An 18,723-nucleotide genomic window follows, 5' to 3' on the forward strand; every position below is an offset into this window, starting at 1 on the left:
AGAACTCCTCAGTGCCAACTGGCAAGGGGGTTACAAGAATATCCTGGTATGTACAATCTGGTGCACTAAAGAATATTGGGTCTTAAATGAAAGCCAGGGTCCCACTGGTCATTAATATCATTGTGAAATGTCCGTACAGATCCTATGTAAAGAGTTATGTATATATACTGACAATACATTCATCAAGTCTGTGTGATGTTAGTGCCAGCTCTGGCCAAGGCCATAGGCATTAGCTAAGAACTAACAAACTCATAGCTAGAGACCAAACCAGCTCATCTGTATGTTAGTTTTTTCAAAATAGGTATTAGTCTTACAAGGATGTATTCAGTGTTTAGACTTTGTGAAATGCTTGTAAATTGCTGCATGCATTAATCTCACTTGTAACGTCTGTATTCCATGCCATAAGGAAATATGTAAGCTTTGCTTTATAACTCTGAAAATGTTTGCACTGAACTTGTGAAGCCAGGCACGGGAATCATCTCCCCTGCCCATTTAGGTGGCCTACCAAGATGAAATGAGACATTAAGAAACATCGTGACACCAAGGATTGGTGAATGGCTCTATCACACCTTAGAAATGTACATGCAAGGGAGCTCATCTCATAGTGGAAGATTAAGGACATGTCTACACTACAAAATTATGTGGACCTATGTTACATCGGCATACAGCTGCCACAGTAATTAAATCACTTTTGCGTGTCCAAACTTCACTCCTCGTATCAGCAACACATGTCCTCACTAGCAGTGCTTATATCGATGCAGAGAGAAGTTCACCATGGGTACTTATTACACTGTGCAATTTGCCACCATCTAGCACAGGGTATTTTTGTGAGGTTTGCAATGCCTCATGGGTCCCAAAAAAGTCATGCAGGGCTGACTGGGAGCATGATTTCAACATCCCAAATTGCAGTATTCTCCATCCCATAATTTCATCTGCATCCCATAATGTTTCACACCTTTTTTCAAAATCCCCACAAACCCATGCTTCCTGCTTTCTGTCCGTCATCTGTGTCAGAAGCATGGATCCCACACAGCTCTGCACTACTGTGATGAGCATTGCAAGCATAGGGCACCTGATCCTGAAGTATTTGCAGAGCCACGGGGAACATGAGTCCGTGGAGGCTAGATAGTGGTGGGATGTAGAAACAATTCAAAGTTGTTGGAGGCATTCATGGGGCAACTGCAGATGGTGGCATGCTGGTGCCGGGCCCAAGAAACGAGCACTGACTGATGGGATCACATTGTCATGCAGGTTTGGGATGATAAGCAGTGGCTGCAGAACTTTCAGATGGGCAAGGTCACATTCCTGAATCTATGTGCAGATCTCACCCCAATCCTCCAGTGCATCAACACCAAAATGTGATCTGCACTGAAGTGGTGATTCCTCTGTGGAAACTTATGACACCTGATTGCTACTGATCAGTCAGGAATCAGTTTGGAGCTGAGAAATCCACCATGGGGGCTGTTGTGATGCAAGTGCGCAGGGCCATGTGAGTCTGTGCAAGTTGCAGGATACAGTGGATGGTTGTGCAGCAGTGGGGTTCCCAAACTGTGGTGGGGTTATAGATGGCACATATATCCCTATTTTGATGCCTGACCACCTTGCCAGAGAGTACATCAACAAAAAGAGATACTTTTCTATGTAATGTAAGCGCTGGTGGATCGCTAGGGACACTTTATTGACATCAATGTGGGCTAGTCAGGGAAAATGCATGAGGCTCGCATCTTTCAAAACACAGGACTGCTCAGAAAGCTGCAAGCAGCGACTTTCTTTCCAGACTGGCAGATTAGCACTGGGAATACTGAAGTACCAACTGTGATCCTGGGAGACCCAGCCTACCCCTTATTCCCATGGCTCATGAAGCCGTACCCTTGCAAGGAACGCTGTAACTACCAGCTCAGCCGATGCAGAATGACACTTGAATGTGCCTTTGGTCGTTTAAAAGGTCGCTGGCACTGTCTACTCACGAGACTGGACTTCAGTGACAAAAGTATTCCACCACTTATAGCTGCCTGCTGTGTCCTGCACAACATCTATGAAGCAAAGGGGGAAAAGTTTCTGCTGGAATGGAGGGCAGACATGGAACAGCTGTCTGCTGATTTTGAGTGGCCAGATACCAGGGCTATAAGAAGAGCTCAACACAAAGCTGTTTGGCTCAGAGAGGCTTTGAAAGACCATTTCAATAGTGAGCCACAGTAATGTGTGTTGCTGTAATGTGCTCTACCTGGCACTGCTCTTTTGCACCCCAGTATGAATCTTGTAGTGAGTGTTGTGTGTGTAGTAATATAACACTGCAAATGCACCTATTGCTAGCACCCCAGCCAGCATATGTTGTGAACTAATAAAGATGAATTAAGTTTCCATAAATAGAGTTTTATCCCATACCCATGCAAGCAGACACATTATAACTAAATAAAACTTAAGTAAAGGGAAAAGAACTTTTGAAGGGGGAAAGAACAGTAATTTCCATTTCAGAAACACATACAACAACTGTGTCTTTTACAGGTCAGTGCATGTACAGCTGTGACTGCCTGTACTTCTCCCCTGGGGTAGAGTGGTAGGCGTAGTGCAGCGGCCCGAGATGCTACATGGAATGTGTGTGTGTAGGGAGGTCCCAGAATACCATTTTCTATGGGCTGCAGAGGAACGTGAGCATGGTACAGTTGAACCTGATGGTCAACAAGAGTCTGCAGCATGTCTGTTTGCTGCTGGAGAAGTGCTAGCATCTCCTGCTGCACTTTCCTGTCCATTTCCCACGTCTTTCTCCTCTCCGCTCTATCCCTGGTCATGCTGTCTGCAGGAGTGATTCTCCAAGCCCAGTGCTCAGTATCCAAAGCAGCAGAGGCTTGCAGGATCTCTTGGAACATGTCATCCCATATCCTCTTCGTTCTCGTCCCTATCTGGTTGAGCCGCTCCACTGGTGTGGATGGAAAGAGCCTCAAGGCCACATTTCCAGCTGCAAAAGATACAATGCACATAGGTACAACTGTGAGTGTATTCACAAGATAAATGGAAACCTGCTATACAGAACTCACTGCCCTTGATCCACACAAGATGCAAGCACTACATTCTCACTTCGCTTTGGGACTGATGGATCACGGTGACAGTCCCAGCTATGGTGAGCATGGCCTTGAGGGAAAGGGGCGAGTTAGGGAAATAAGGGGGCACAGCTCATGGGCATGAGTACATGCATATTGGGCAACTGAACTGAATACTGGCACCGATTTCCACAGGCGGGCATGATTTTAACTGATATCTCACTCCTGAGGGTAACGGAGGCTGAAAGGGAACAGCGTCCAAATGCCGACTGGGGCCATATACTGCTAGGCTGTGTGATGCAATGATGTCTGACGACGTAATCGCTGAATGGCATGGGAAAGCATCTTATTGCAGCAGAAGAAATCAGGCAGCCCTCCCAGAAACCTTCAGCAGAGAACTGCAGACTACCTCCAGGAAAGTTTCCTTGAGATCTCTGGAGGATTCATAGGACGTTCCAGTGCACAAACTGTTTCCTGGGGCTCCCTCTGCTGAACTCCACAGGGGAATGAAAAGCAGATGGCAACTCTACTTCTATTGGTTGTTTCACTACCTCATCTAGCATAAGTAAAAAAAGAGTAAATCAACATGTATGTCTTGGTACTTTGTGGGTTCCATCCCCACAATATCAAAGGAAACTGCATACTTACCAAAGGTTTCTTTCCCTGTATCACGCTCGCCTGTCCTGGACTGCGCAGGATTCTAAAACATGTCCTGTCTTGCTGCACAGCTGGATTCATCGGTCGCTTGTTCCTCATATTCCTCCTGCTCTTCACTGGTCACAGTGGGGGCCTATAACACTTCCTAACTATCCATGGGACTCTTTTGGGTGGTGGTGGGGTCTCATCCGAGGATGATATGCAGCTCTGTGTAAAAGCAGCAGGTCAATGGCTCCACACCAGGGCAATTATTAACCTCCCTTGCTTTCTGGTTTGCCAGCTGCATCTCCTTGGCTTTCATGCTGCTGCTTCCTTTTATAGCCCTCCTCCTCCATGACCCAAGCAATCTGCTCGTAGATGTCGACATTTCTATGGCTGGATTGGAGCTGTGCCTGCACCGCCTCTTCTCCTCACAGACTCAGATCAAACACCTCTTGTGCACTCCAGGCAAGAGCACATCTGCAGCGTGGAACCAGCATGGTCAGCTAGGAAGTTGTCAGGTATGCTTGAGAGTCGCTATGTGAGCTCTCCAAGCTGAGCAAACATGGAATGCCATTTCAAAAATTCACAGGGCTTTAAAGGGGAGAGGCAGCTTCCTGTGTACCTGGCCACTGGGCAGCAGAATTCAAAACGGTGACCAGAGTGGGGTCAAGGTAGGGCATTGTGGGACACCTCCTGGAGGCCACTAACAGTCGATGTCAATCTAAACTCTACGCCGCTTGTGGAGGTGGAATTAAGTTGGCATAGCAGGTAAATTACATCAGAGGGAGCAAAATTTTAGTGAAGACACTAACATGGTTATGTCTATATAAGTCAGTCTAACTCTGTTGTGTAGGCCTAACTGTAAAAGATAAAACAGGGTCACAAGAGAATTTTTCATCTCTTTGCTGTTTGAACTCTTACAGGGCCAGAGAATTTAAACTGAAGTGAGAGAACCCCCGGATTATCCTTGTGTTTGCTCTGAAAGATGTTTTGAATTGACAGATCACTACAACTCTGTCACTCTTAGGTTTTAAACTGCAACTCATCAGTGTGCACGTTAGCTTGCTTTAACCTGTAAATAACTCAAGTCTTTTTCCTACATAATAAGCCTGTAGATAGTTCATGACAGGATTGGCTACAGGCAGTGTCTTTGGTGTAAGATCTAGGGTACCAATTGATCTAAGGTAAATGACTGGTCTCTTGGGGACTGGAAGCAACCTGAATACTGTATGATTTTTGGTGAGAGCAATCACTTAATCACTAAGTCCAGCCTGCTTTGGTAGCAAGATAGACTGGAGAGCCTAAGTGGACTGTCTGTGACTTCACAGTAAGACTATTACAATGATCCAGGAGTTCACATTTGTTACTGGGTTGGTGAAATCTAATTATAGAACATATCATCAGTTTGGAGTGTCTTCCCTGATTCTGACACACTGTCCTGAGATAGGCACTCATGGTCGTGAGCCACTTCAGGCAGCATGCCAGCCTGTATCAAAGCAGAGCTGACAAACAAGTTTTCTGTTTGCCAGAGAAAAGATGTTTATTCTTCTCTCTGTCAGCATGTAAACTGAGCATTGTAAGTCGACACAATGGAAGCCACATTTCCATACAAAGTCAACAGGTGGAGGGATGTGAAATCAACAAGAAGGCAGCACACTGGAGAATAAACTCTGGGTACAGGCTATGAACTTTGGGGGATAGAAGGAGAAGGTAAGGAAGACATCCCTTTATCCTTCGCTTAGGAAGTAATCAAGCAGAGTGATTACATTCTGGAAAACAGGATCACAACTAACCTTGGCTGAAATGCTGCAAAGGACATTTGGGGTGAAATAGACTAACCTTCTGTCTATAGAAGTTTATTAGAAATCACGTTATGATTTTGTTTTATACATTCCCTTTGTTTCCATTATTTTTATTCACTATTACCTGAATCTCAAATCTTTGATAATAAATGTATCATTGTTTTCACTAAAAACATATCCCAGTGCTGTGATACTATACAAAGAGATGACCCGGCGTTGAATCATTCAAGATGGTGTGTACACGCTTCCGTGGGGCCAGTAGACCTGATATTTCTGTGAGTGTTCAGCGGATAAAAGGCTGGACACTACAGGGAAATGCTGAAAAGAGGCTCAGGGACTGGGGTGCACCTATTCATAATCTGCAAGGCAAAGTAAGGGCTGACATAGCCTAGATGACTTTGTTTGGGCAGCTAACAGGCTGGTAGTGTCAAGGAGCTAATATACAATTAAGCACAAGAAAGTCTCCCTCATGCTGGAGGAAAGGGGAGGTTTTAACAAGGTGATTCACAATCCTGGGTACCCCACGAACCATCACAGACTCTGTCCCAAGTTACATCTGTGCAACCCTCCTGTTATCAATGGGGTAACAAAGGTTTAATTGAGGGAAGAATTTAGTTAACAATTTGACTAGTGATACATAAAACAGAATAGATGGAAAAAGTAGTACAGATTTATGTAAGTCGTTAAAGCAAGCAAATATTACTCTAAATACATACAAAGAGATGACCTGTGTACACACACTCACTCTTGAAACTAGAACTGCATTTTAAGTTACTTTCTTTCTATGATAATACTGACTAGCACTTACATATAAATTTTCATCCTTAAAGCGCTTTATAAATATTTTACCAAGGTTTATTCTTTTCATTTTATATATAGGGAAAAATAAGACATGGAAGTTGTGACATGCCAAAGCTCATACCTTTGACAAGCATGGCTCTGGTGTTAGAACCTCCAAAGATGCACTTAGAGCTCTGCTTACAGGATGCGCTCTTGAGCTAGATGCAGGCCTTGAAATTTCATCCAAGTTTCCCCTGGTAATATCCATTGTGATCTAAAATGGAGAAACAGAGAACAACAAATGCTACCACATATCAATAGTTTATATATTAAACAAAAAAACCCACAAGGCTTAGGCAACAAATTAAACAAACCTAGAAGCCCTACCCCTAACAAATTATACAACATTTATAAACAATGTATACAATACACATATGCTTAAGAAAAGTGCAAAACAAAGTTAGGTATATGGGTTATGTAGGGTCCCAGACCTAGCCAAAAATTAAGTAGGTTGGTGGCAGGCATTATAAGTGTATCTGAACAGCATGTTCAATCCCTAAAAATGTTCTCACCAAGAAGAAATACCAAAACAGACCATTTTAAACCTTAGCTCAACAAGGATAGCATCAACAAAAGAAAACAGCAAGGTTGAAGTATTTAGTGGACATATAGAATACATCGCAGTAAATGATGTGAAATGTATGCTACAGTCAAATGGCAGTGGGCAATACGATTTTCACATCAGCGTAAGGCATACCACAATATTATTATTTAAAATCATATACACAGAACATTACATTTACACAGCATTTTACAAATACAGAAAAGTGGCAGGTATAGCAGAAAGGAGAAATTTACAGTACTTATTTATTCTGATTTGCAAAGCTTTTAATCATTCAATCAATTGGCTCCCCATCCTATATTTTGGCTGCAACACTTTAAATTTACATTCATATTAAAACATTTCATATAATTATATAGTTACATGGTGGGTTGATCTTATTTATGGAAGGATGAGCAATGAGACACACTCCAAACCCAGATAAATCTTCCTAAACCTTCAGACACTGTCCTCCCCAAATGCCTGAGATAAATGATGAGCCTTGCAAAGCATATGGAAAGTAAATCCACACAACACTTGACTATTGCAAAAACAAGGAGTTTAATCAATGGGGATATCAAATAGAAGAAACTCTAATCAATTTCTTACTCTTTAATCAAAGAGTAACAAGAGAATGGACGGGGGAAAAGAGAAAAGTCAAATTTAACACTGAAGTAGTGAGCCTGGGAGACAGAAAGGTGAGCAGTACAGGTCATAAACGTCTGCAACTTCTCATATATATAATTTCTTCCTGTTGTGTTCTTTCAGATTTATTTTTCAAGTTAACTGTTTTAGGAAAATTATATTCATATTTTATTTCTCTTTATAGCTAAATTTCTGAGGTGGTCAAAAATTCTCAAACAGTCAAGAAAGGAGCATTTTGGGCCATCAGAAATTGTTTTTTCACTAAAACAAAAATTGTGTCTTATATTTTTCAGTTTCTTTCCTCCCTTTTTCAGTGACCAAATTGGAAAAAAATGGTGGGACTTGACAAAAAAAGAAGAAAGAGCATTCAAAAAAGAAAAGAAAGAAAAGGGGAATAAAGCTCCAAAAAAACAAACAAAATAAAAACTTTTAAAACTAAACTTCATAGATACTTTTGCAAAAGTTTTAAATCAATTCAAAACTGTTTCTTTTTAAGAAGCATGGAAAGAAAAGGACTGAAATTCCCTATATGGCTAGGTGCAAACAATTAATCCAAAGTGAGATCATAAGCCACATGACAAGATATTTGTCTAATGTCTAATTTTAGACATTTCTTCGGGTTGCTGGAAAACATGCTAATAAATGTAAGAGAGGAAATACAGAGGCGGCAATATATTTTATTGAACTAGCTTCTGATGATGAAAAAGACCAGCTCTTGCGCTACAAGGTGCTCTTCTCTGCAGGTGTGGGAAAGATACTCTTTTAAAAATGTTTTTTTTTTTAAAGATTACCTTTCCCAGACCTAAAGAAGCTATCCATGTAGCTCAAAAGCATGTCTCTTTCACCACCAGAAGCTGGTCCAATAAAAGATATTATTTGACCCACCTGGTCACTCTCATATCCCGGACCAACACAGTTACAAAACAGCCAACAGCCACAGATGTAATCAGACATTGCCAATCACATAGCTGAAGCATTTCTTGTGCCCTGGTTATTCCATCATGAACAGGGAATAACTTACACCCAAGAAGTCTCTTCCTTGAGACAGTCGGATGCAAATACCTGGGCCCCAGGCGTGCTTCCCTTAAAATTAATGGTGGGTGCTGCTACCAGGCGACGCTGGCCACATGGCCCCGTCCAGCGCTCTGCCCCGCTGTGTGTGGGTGCACTTGGAGCAGTGCAAACCCAGACAGCAGAATATACTTCTCCAGCCCCGCAGCATGGAGCTCCTGCCCTGGGGCAACTGGTGGGATGAGTGGCCCTGGTTAGCTCCACTCTGGAGAATGCACCTCCCGTGGTGCCCGTCACAGGAGATGCAATGAGGGTGAGGCTCTGCAGAGGAGCCCCTGCCCCCCCATCCACAGGTGCAAGAACTAGGGGCGCTACTGCACCCCCTGGCTCAATGTGGTTTCCATCATATATAGGATTTACAGTTTGGTTCAATGGCTCTCAGCCCCCCTGACCTGCCCTGCCCTCCAACGGGCCCTCAGCTCCGAGCCCTGTGCTGGGCAACAAACCAGAGCCCACAGTTAACGAGCCCCACAGCGTGGGCGGCCCTGACTCCGCCCCTCCCCTACACTCACCCTGCGGGAGCGCAGCCAGGCGCTGCAACAACGGACTCAGCGCGGGCCCGCGCGTGCCCCGCTCCGCTCCCCTCCTCGTGCCGGCTGGCGCACCGAGCTCCTTCCCCAGCCCCGCCGCGCTCCCGTGCACAGTACATCCGGGAACGCCGTTTCCATGCCAACCAACAACTACGGTCTCTACGTTTATTTCTCGCGAGAACTGTAACCCCACGCTCTTTACTCCCTGCCGTCGCCTGAGAGTGGGCGGTACCATTCACGGGGAAAGGGGGGCGGGGGGATCGCTGTCCGCAGCAGGCCCTACCTCTACGCAGCTAGCTGAGGGAGGGTTCATCTGCCTCCCTTTGTAAGGGGCTCGTCGTGCCCCATGGTTCAGCCCTGACGCCGCACGTTCTGTCATTGAAATTAAAGCTCTGGTCTGGAAATAAGCGAGTGGTGGGAATGGGCCTGGCAAGCTCGGGCCGGGCGTAAACACAGCGCCGTCAGTCCTGCCTTGCAGGCGGGCCAGAGCCACTGGCGGCAACTGTCAACTCCCTGCTGAAGCAAACCCCCCTCTCGCTAGCTAGAAAGCCTGCACTGAGACTCACGAGAGCCTTGTCTGTTGTCCAAACTGGGAGCGTGGACAGGAATAAGTGAAATGTAAACTCCCTTTTCAAAACCCAATTAACTTTTACTGCTTCAAATATTAGTAAACTAGGTCATGAAATAATTTTAAAACAATTTGTTAAAAATTCTTGATGAAAACTAAAGACATTTATAGAGTCCCTTTTCATCCACTAGATGGTGCAGCAAGCTGCCCTTTTGGGGGGGGGGCACACATTGTATCTAAATTCCATGGGGGCCCAGGAATCGCTCGCTATAATAGGATTTCTGGATGGGTTAAACTCTTACCAGCTTACATAGGATTGAATGTAGCATCTGCTAAAGCAGGGGGGAGGGGGTTAGGGTTAGTATTCCAATATTCCAAACTGTAATCTGACCTTGAGCAGTTTAACTCGATAGCGTCAGGCTTTCTACACCACCCATCCTTCATAGCCCTTTAATTGGTTCACTTCTTGACAAGTAGTTGCTGCATCCCTCAGTAAGAGTTTCCAACTGTGGCTCTTCTACCTGTCAGGAAAGTTTCTCCAGAGATGCAGATGTGTGCCTATTGAATACACATATATACTCCATGATAGGGTCTCAGTCTTATTCGCTGTGTTTGCCCTCATTTTTGTAAGGTCTATATCCTGTCACATCACAACACATACTTCCAGATAATGAATGATTCTTTCAAAATATTTTTGAGTGAGTGATATTGATTACGAAGGGTACTGGACATTTTGACCTGAAGACTGAAATCCTCTCTGTTTAGGATAACCAGCCCAGCAGTATTTCATGCCTCCCAAGAATTCAAAGAAATAATCGCTCTTTCTGTGTTTATTCATAGAGCAGGTACTGAACTAGCAGCAGCAGGGCAACTTTCCCCACACTAATAGATATATCAGCCCTGACCTATTAGTGGAAGAGTCATCATAACCATCCCGCTCTCTGCTCAGCTTACTAACAAGGGTGCCAGTAATGATGGCAGGGGGGGTTGATTATGTGGACACCTCCTCATTTGGAACTAGACTAAAACCACTGAACAGTCAAATGATTATTACCTGTAGTCACAACTGTTACTTGGGATGGATCTGAACACCTTACAGAGGCAAAAAGCTTTATCTTATTACCATTCCTTCTCTCATCCAGTGCTGTCTCAACAATTGGCCCAATTACTCATTGCCCTATGGCTCCTTTGTGGCAGCTGGGCTGGTGCCAAAGAGCCATGACAGTAGTGCAGGGGCAAGGGGGTTTGTATGCCACCTATTCAGGAATAACAAACTTAGGGAACATTCCAGAGCAGCGTGAGGACAAACAGGGAGGCATGTTCATAGGAGCCATTACAATAGGGGCACAAGGTTGCACTGGCCTCCACAAATCCCTGAATGGAGGAGGTGCAAGCCACCTCAGAAACCAGTACAAGGATTTATCTAGCCCAATTTGTCTAACATATAATGCTAATTTGTAGAAAGGGTGAAATCCCATAGAATCCACCATCATATGACAGTCAACAACTTCAAGTTTTCTTCATAGAATCATAGAATCATAGAATTCAAGATCAGAAGGGACCATTATGATCATCTAGTCTGACCTCCTGCAAGATGCAGGCCACATAAGCCGATCCACCCACTCCTTAGCAAGTGACCCCTGCCCCATGCTTCGGAGGAAGGCGAAAAACCTCCAGGGCCATTGCCAATCTTCCCTGGAGGAAAATTCCTTCCCGACCACAAATATGGCGGTCAGCTGAACCCCGAGCATGCGGGCAAGACTCTCCAGCCAAACCCTCTGGAAAAGGTTATATCATACCAGGCACTTAATTGACCTATTGACTAAGCCCATTATCCTATCATATCATCCCCTCCATAAACTTATCTAGCTTAATCTTAAAGTCATGGAGGTCCTTCGCCCCCACTGTTTCCCTCGGTAGACTGTTCCAGTATTGCACTCCCCTGATGGTTAGAAACCTTCGTCTAATTTCAAGCCTGAATTTCCTGACTGACAGTTTATATCCGTTCGTCCTCGTGTCCACATTAGCACTGAGCTGAAATAATTCTTCTCCTTCCCTGGTATTTATCCCTCTGATATATTTAAAGAGTGCAATCATATCTCCTCTTATCCTTCTTTTGGTTAAGGAAAACAAACCGAGCTCCTCAAGTCTCCTTTCATACGAAAGGCCTTCCATTCCTCGGATCATTCTAGTGGCCCTTCTTTGTACCTGTTCTAGTTTGAATTCATCCTTCTTAAACATGGGAGACCAAAACTGCACACAATACTCCAAATGAGGTCTCACCAACGCCTTATATAACGGGACTAGCACCTCCTTATCCCTACTAGAAATACCTCGCCTAATGCAACCCAAGACCGCATTAGCTTTTTAACGCCACATCACATTGCCTACTCATAGTCATCCTATGATCAACCAGGACTCCTAGGTCCTTCTCCTCCTCCGTTACTTCCAACTGGTGCGTCCCCAGCTTATAACTAAAGTTCTTGTTAGACATCCCTAAGTGCATAACCTTACACTTCTCACTATTGAATTTCATCCTGTTACTAATACTCCAGTTTACAAGGTCATCTAAATCTCCCTGGAGAATATCCCGATCCTCTTCCGAATTGACAATACCCCCCAACTTGGTGTCATCCGCAAACTTTATCAGCCCACTCCTACTCTTGGTTCCCAGGTCAGCAATAAATAGATTGAATAAAATCGGACCCAAAACCGAGCCTTGAGGAACTCCGCTGGTAACCCCCCTCCAACCGGACAGTTCCCCCTTCAATACTACCCTCTGCAGTCTCCCCTTTAACCAGCTCCTTATCCACCTCTGGATTTTCATTTCGATCCCCATCTTTTCCAATTTAACCAGTAATTCTTCATGCGGTACCGTATCAAACGCCTTACTGAAATCCAGATATATGAGATCCACCGCATTTCCCTTGTCTAAAACATCTGTTACTCTCTCAAAGAAGGAGATCAAGTTCATAAGTGTCTAGTTTTTTTAAGAACAAAAGCTAGGTTGAGATGATAAGAGCTGTGTGACACATTCAACTTGAATCAACCTTGCTACAGGCTTGTGCTACATTCTTGAGCCAGCAGCAATTCATTAGACCTTGTGTGCCCCTGAACTGTCTATTGACTCCGCTTGGGAACTCTTTAAATCTCTATCGGGACATCTGCAAGCACTCCAAGGCTGCTTTTCATGGTGTATCTCATGTTCAAGACATAGGGACAGGGCACTTGCTGGAGGCAATGTCCAATTGCTGCCTCTTAACTAGTTTCAGAGAGAGCACACAGCACAGGCAAGGCACATTGCCCCTAAGTGCAGGATGCCACCCACTACAGTTGGAAAAAACATACTGCATTTTCACGCTATGCTGTTCTCAAAGGCTCACACCATTAATGTAAGTTAAAGAAAGGACTCAGAACAAAACCCCAAAGATAGAAGTGGCTGATTTTTTTCTAAGAGGGAACTTCATATTTCAGTGAGATTAAGTTAGCACTCTCTCACTTTCTCAGTGTTTTAGAAACAAATGCTTTTATGGCCTCCCCCTGGTTCACCTGAGAGTTAGCCTAAATCGTTAATTTCTCATTTGCCAGGGCAGGGAATGTGTACCTTGCCACAAGTGTAAATGAAAACCATTTTTTCAGGCCAAACACAGGTACTATTGTCAAATGAAGGAAAAGTCTGCTCTAAGTGTCAGCTTTCATATTTCAGCTAGTTTGGACAAAGACCTATTTTAAAAAGTGGTTGATTTTAATGTAAGAAAAGCATACTTGTTTTATTCCTCTGAGAACTAAAAAATGTCTGCATGGACTTTGTTTCATCTTTGAAAAATAATTCATCTTTGGGCAGAACATAGAACATTTGAGACCAAAAATTAAATATTTAAGCAAGAGCTGAGCACATGAAAAGGAGAGGTTACAATACAAAGCATATTTCAGATTTAACTATAAACACTTACAACTAGCACCTGTTATAACCTATGTGTGTGTGTCTCTACATGTATTAGAAGTTACATTATAATACAGATTATAACATGCAGGAAGGCACAAGGTGGCTTGTGCCTTTCTCCCCACAAATAGTGTAGATGTTTCATATATATTCCTAATAGTTGTATCTCACTCACTGTCAGAAATTCCCATATTACAAACTGACTGCCATCTCACAAAAGCTGCTGAAACAGCAGGAGACAGCAAGCTAACATAACCCCCCTATGAGAGTAGGCCAGGGCCAGTAACCTTGACTACATTTTTTATTGCTGCTTGTCCCTACAGAATGAGGCAGGGATTGCCACACGGCTGTCAGAGCTAACAGTTAATTGTCTTAACACTGCTGTCTCAAATCAGAGCAGATTTTATGACCGACAAGCATTACTTATCCTTTGGGAATTTCACAAAGGAAGAGAAGTAGGTTTGCATAGGTAGCCCTCAGGCCTGTGGTACGGAGGGTTGTCAATTTGTAAGACACCCACACATAGTACAAGAAGAAGGTGATTTATTAAGAGTCAACACAAAAGTTGTACAATATATACACATGTAAATGCTGCCTAGAGGATGTGACCCTATCTTTGGAAAGGCTACTCCGCTTCAGCAGCCCCATCCCTCGGACTCCCAGTACCAACATAGCAGAATGTTCTCTGAATATGGCCTCTATCATTAGCTCTATATTTCCACAGCACACCCCTTCAAAATTGGAAACAAGTCACCTGGAAGTTTTAATAGACTATGAAACCATTAACTCTTTTGGCTGTTATACTGTAGAAGCATGGTGTCATGTTGTAGTTAAAGGACTGTGACACTGGGGATATGACTCTAGACGGAATTAACCTCTCTCTATGCCTCACTTTCCCTATCCATAAAATGAGGATAACACTTCCCTGACTCACATGAGTGTCAAGAAGCTTAATTGAGTGGTTTTCAAGCAGAAGTGCATGTACCCCTGGGGTAATCAACTAATCTAGATATTTGCCTCATTTTGCATCAGGCTACATAAAAAGCACTAGTGAAGTCAGTACAAACTAAAATTTCATACAATTACTTTTTTTTTTTTACCTCTCCATAATATCAGTGTTTCTCAAGCTGGGGGTGGCGACTTCCCAGGGAGGTCATGGGGTGGATTTAGTGGGGTTGCAAGTGCATGGCCAGCATCAGGGTGTGGTAAGCAGGGACCCTGCAAAGCTATGATACAAGCTGAAGCCTAAGCCCCACCTTTTTCTTCCCTTTTTACATCAAACACACTTCTCAAATGCCCAGCACAAAACTAAGGCCAGCACTGGCAGCAGCCAAAACTTGCAACTAGCTCCTGTTGTAACCTACTGTATTTGTGTCTCTACATGTATTAGAAGTTATAATCCGTATTATAATGTAACATGCAGGAAGGACAAAGCACCTGTGTATAACAACAACAACAAAAAGAGACCCCACCTTGTGCCTTTCTCCCACAAATACTGGCATTATCGAGGATCCCAGACCAGTCAGAGCTCTGAGAATGCCCATCACTTCTGTTCATCACGATGAGCACTGTTCCTTGTTGTCATTCTGTTTCACATGTGTTTGTTAAAGTTGTCCAACTATTTTGGGGGGTACATTAGATATTCACCTGCTCAGATATTCCCTAAGGGAACAGTAAGATTATTATCTATCTGTACAACAAACTAATGAGAATATCTTCATATGAGAGCATGATGAACGCAGAGGGACTGATTCTGAAATTGGTGTGATTGAGGCAGGGTATAATGGGATAGAATAGGGCCAAAAATTCTCATCACACTCACATTTTTTGTGTGTCTATCGGAGATACCCCTCGCTTGCTCTTTCCTCTCCTTATATTCTCCCCTCAATTACCATGTTAGCCCTGTGATTGTCACCCAAATGCTCACAATCCCCCACCAGAATGCGTGTAATTGAGCTCATCTAAATTGCCTAAGCACCATACACATAGACTCTGGCAGTAGTGCTGGATAAACCTCATATAGTTCAAAGTTTAAAATTAATCCAGATAAATATCCAAAATGTGGCTGCTTCTCTGAAACCAATCTGGATTATATAACCCTCTTATTCCTACAAAATTAGGCTTGAAAGCTCTTTAAAACAGGATTTTCTGAGGATTCTTCTTCATCTAGTTCCTCACTTTCAAGGTTCTGTACATCACAGTTCTTCCAGCCATCCCTCTCACTGTGCAGTGTTCCATTCCCTCCTGATGTCCTTATTTGTACCCTTCTCTCTCTGGTGTTAACAACTTCTTCTGTACCTGTGAACCTCTCTGCTTGGAACTGCCTCTCTTTCCTTGGGTATCCAATTATCAGAAGATCTCAGCACCTGCAGCTCCCACTGAAGCTGGAGATTGTAATTGCTCAGCAGTGTCTGAGGGCCACATCCTCAGAAGAATAGCAGTGAAAGTTAGGAACCTAAATAACTTGGTGGGTACCTAAGTGATTCCCCCAGCCCATTTCTTTTTTTAATTCAAATCTCTACTCACAATACTTATCCTGTACAGTCATTGACCATTAAGCTATCGGAGGGTGGGTCGGGGGGAAACCTGCATTATTTGACATTTGTATCATCAACTTCTGTATAATATGCTAGATCAATATTATCTGTCGAATTTAAATAATAAACTCCTTAGTGGCAAGGACTGTGTGATTCAGTAATGGCTTGTAATGCATGGAAACAGCAATGACCCCACAAGTACCTTCTTTTGAGAGTGTCTAGTCCTTCCTTATTATCCCCATGGCTGGGTTCCCCTCATATAGGAATCATTTTTCCATAATGCCTTTCTGGGAAATATGCCCTTTAAAGAGGGCAGAGCCAAGCAGCTATAGATCTGAAGTGGCCATTTTGCAAATGGACTCTGCTTGTTGTATCTCCCTCTCTTTCTACCAGTAGGGTCTATGGCAGTGGTTCTCAACCTTTTTTCTTCGTGGACCACTTGAAAATTACTGAGAGTCTCAGCAGCCCACTTAATGATCTTTCCAAATGTTGTTTGTACCATTAGCTAACTATTGTAAAATGCTTTAGATAAAAGTGCTATATAAAAAAAAACATTTTTTTATTCTACAAATAAAAGCACACAACTCATATTTTAATATCAGTAGTCTTACCTCTCTAATGCGATGGATGTGCCCTCTCTCCCCCGCCGCAGCAGCCCCTGAGCTGGGGCTGGGAATGAGGGGGTTCTCTGCCCCACCACACCAATCACAGAGCTGGGGCTGGGAAGAAGGGCCTTCTATCCCCAGCAGCCGTAGCCCTGGAGCTGGGGAAAGTTGCCTCTTTCTCTGGCCACCACAGCCCTGGACATCCAAAATTCCTCTCAACTACCCTCTATTTCCCCTAAGGCCACCACCTCACCTTACATATACATCTAATTAGTGAAGCCATGCCTGCACAGCTCCACTAATTAGGTGGGTGGCCCTTCATTCTCTCATGTGTGGCCACCCAGGTGTGCACCTTAGAGGGAACTATCCACGGACAACCTGAATGGAGTTCGCGGACCACAGTTTGAGAACCTTTTGTCTATTGTGTTTTACTCTTCTTCCTGCTGAGGAGACAGCATATGCTCAGTCTCTTTTTTCATGTATGTACAGTGCTGAGTTCACCTCTAGCACTCAATAAATACATTTATTAAGCTGTGATCATTTTAGAGGACAATATGATAAATTCTTGCCCAGTATTGCTAACTCACATGTTCAAAATCCTGAGTTGCCCCCGCCCAAATCATCAGCTTTTTAAAGCATTTTAAACTTTGGGGGTTTTCCTTTGCCCTCTGGTTTCTGAGCCCTTCAGATACACTCATGGCATATTTTCAAGTTTTTCTCTACAACCATGAGGGCCAGAAACACAGGGTTTTTTTAAATGAAATCTGAGATTCTCACACAATAAGAGGAGCTGGGGATTCAAACCAACACACCAAATATTATGAGACTGACAGTAAAATCATAAGATTTGGCAGCACGGCTGTCCTGACTTACACCCCATGCAACTCCTCTGAGCGTGGTTATGTTGCATGGGCTGTAAATCAGGGAACAACTGGATTCACTCTAAAGAAAATGACAGCGCTTTTGTAAAGGTCATGAAATCTTCTTCATGTTAGTAACACAGCAGATGGTGTTTATGTTTTAAACAACACTATAAATATAAAAGCTAAAACAGATGCAGTTTTCATTTTGCCTTTCTGAGAATGGGTAAATTTTGTTCCATAAAAAACACCAGAAACTCTGTATCCTGAAAGGGGGAGGCAGAAATTTAATTAGAGAAAACTTGTGCGTAGAGAGGACACAGAAGGCAAGAACACTCCAAGATGTGCTCTTCATGTGAAATGATAGGTTAGATCATGATTAGGGCACATTCATACAAGCCCCCTTGATACATTCATAATACAGTTTCCATGGCAACAGAATTCATTTACCTTTCTTTTCCTAAACCAATCAAGAAGCAGCACAAATTAGGGAAAATGCCATGGAAAACTTGCTCCCATTAATATCACTTTAATTTTAACATGGCACCCAGTTTTAGTTCATGTCAGATTTTGTTTCAGCAAAACTGAAACACTAATTTCATCTGCTTTAGAACAGACTAGATGGCAAAATACCAATAGCATTTTTTAACTCTCCGGATCATTTATCTTCTAAACATTCTTTGTATTCCCACCAAAGAGAATCTTCTCCTGCCATCAGGCAAAATTATTAGGGTAGATGGTAGCGATGGAGGTGCCCTGTGACAAAGTGAACTCCACTTCCTGGCCAGTTCAGACAGTTTTGCAGTCATAAACACACAGTGGGCATTTATTTCCATTTTACACACCAATACCATGCAACACAGCTTATAGCACGCACAGACATACGTACATACATCAATCCTCTAAACCTTCCTTCTGAGCTCATCTTAAGATACCCCTCACTTGCTCTTTCCTCTCCTTATATTCTCCCCTCAATTACCATGTTAGCCCTGTGATTGTCACCCAAATGCTCACAATCCCCCACCAGAATGTGTGTAATTGCCCTCAGCTGGGCTGCAGCCTTTCCCAGGCTGCAGCAATGCCAGTGATCAGGGTGTAGCTGAT

General features: G+C 43.4%; 1 protein-coding gene across 3 annotated transcripts in view; it reads right to left on the bottom strand.

Moving 5' to 3' along the window:
• Positions 1-16,970, bottom strand: part of FSIP1 (fibrous sheath interacting protein 1) — a 219,058-nt gene extending 202,088 nt beyond the window's left edge. For 2 of the 3 annotated variants that reach the window (XM_039533504.1, XM_039533502.1), the window contains exons 1-3: positions 16,766-16,970; positions 15,090-15,279; positions 6,402-6,533 (exon numbers count right to left, since the gene is read on the bottom strand). In XM_039533504.1, coding sequence (XP_039389438.1) covers positions 6,402-6,533; positions 15,090-15,161 — 204 coding nt within the window. In that variant the 5' untranslated portion in view covers positions 15,162-15,279; positions 16,766-16,970. Of the gene's footprint in view, positions 1-6,401; positions 6,534-9,088; positions 9,247-15,089; positions 15,280-16,765 lie in introns of those variants that run through there. The other variant, XM_039533503.1, reaches the window with a different exon arrangement.
• Positions 16,971-18,723: the final 1,753 nt, after the last annotated feature.

The sequence above is a fragment of the Mauremys reevesii genome, linkage group 4, assembly GCF_016161935.1.
Source record: "Mauremys reevesii isolate NIE-2019 linkage group 4, ASM1616193v1, whole genome shotgun sequence".
Lineage (NCBI taxonomy): Eukaryota > Metazoa > Chordata > Testudines > Geoemydidae > Mauremys > Mauremys reevesii.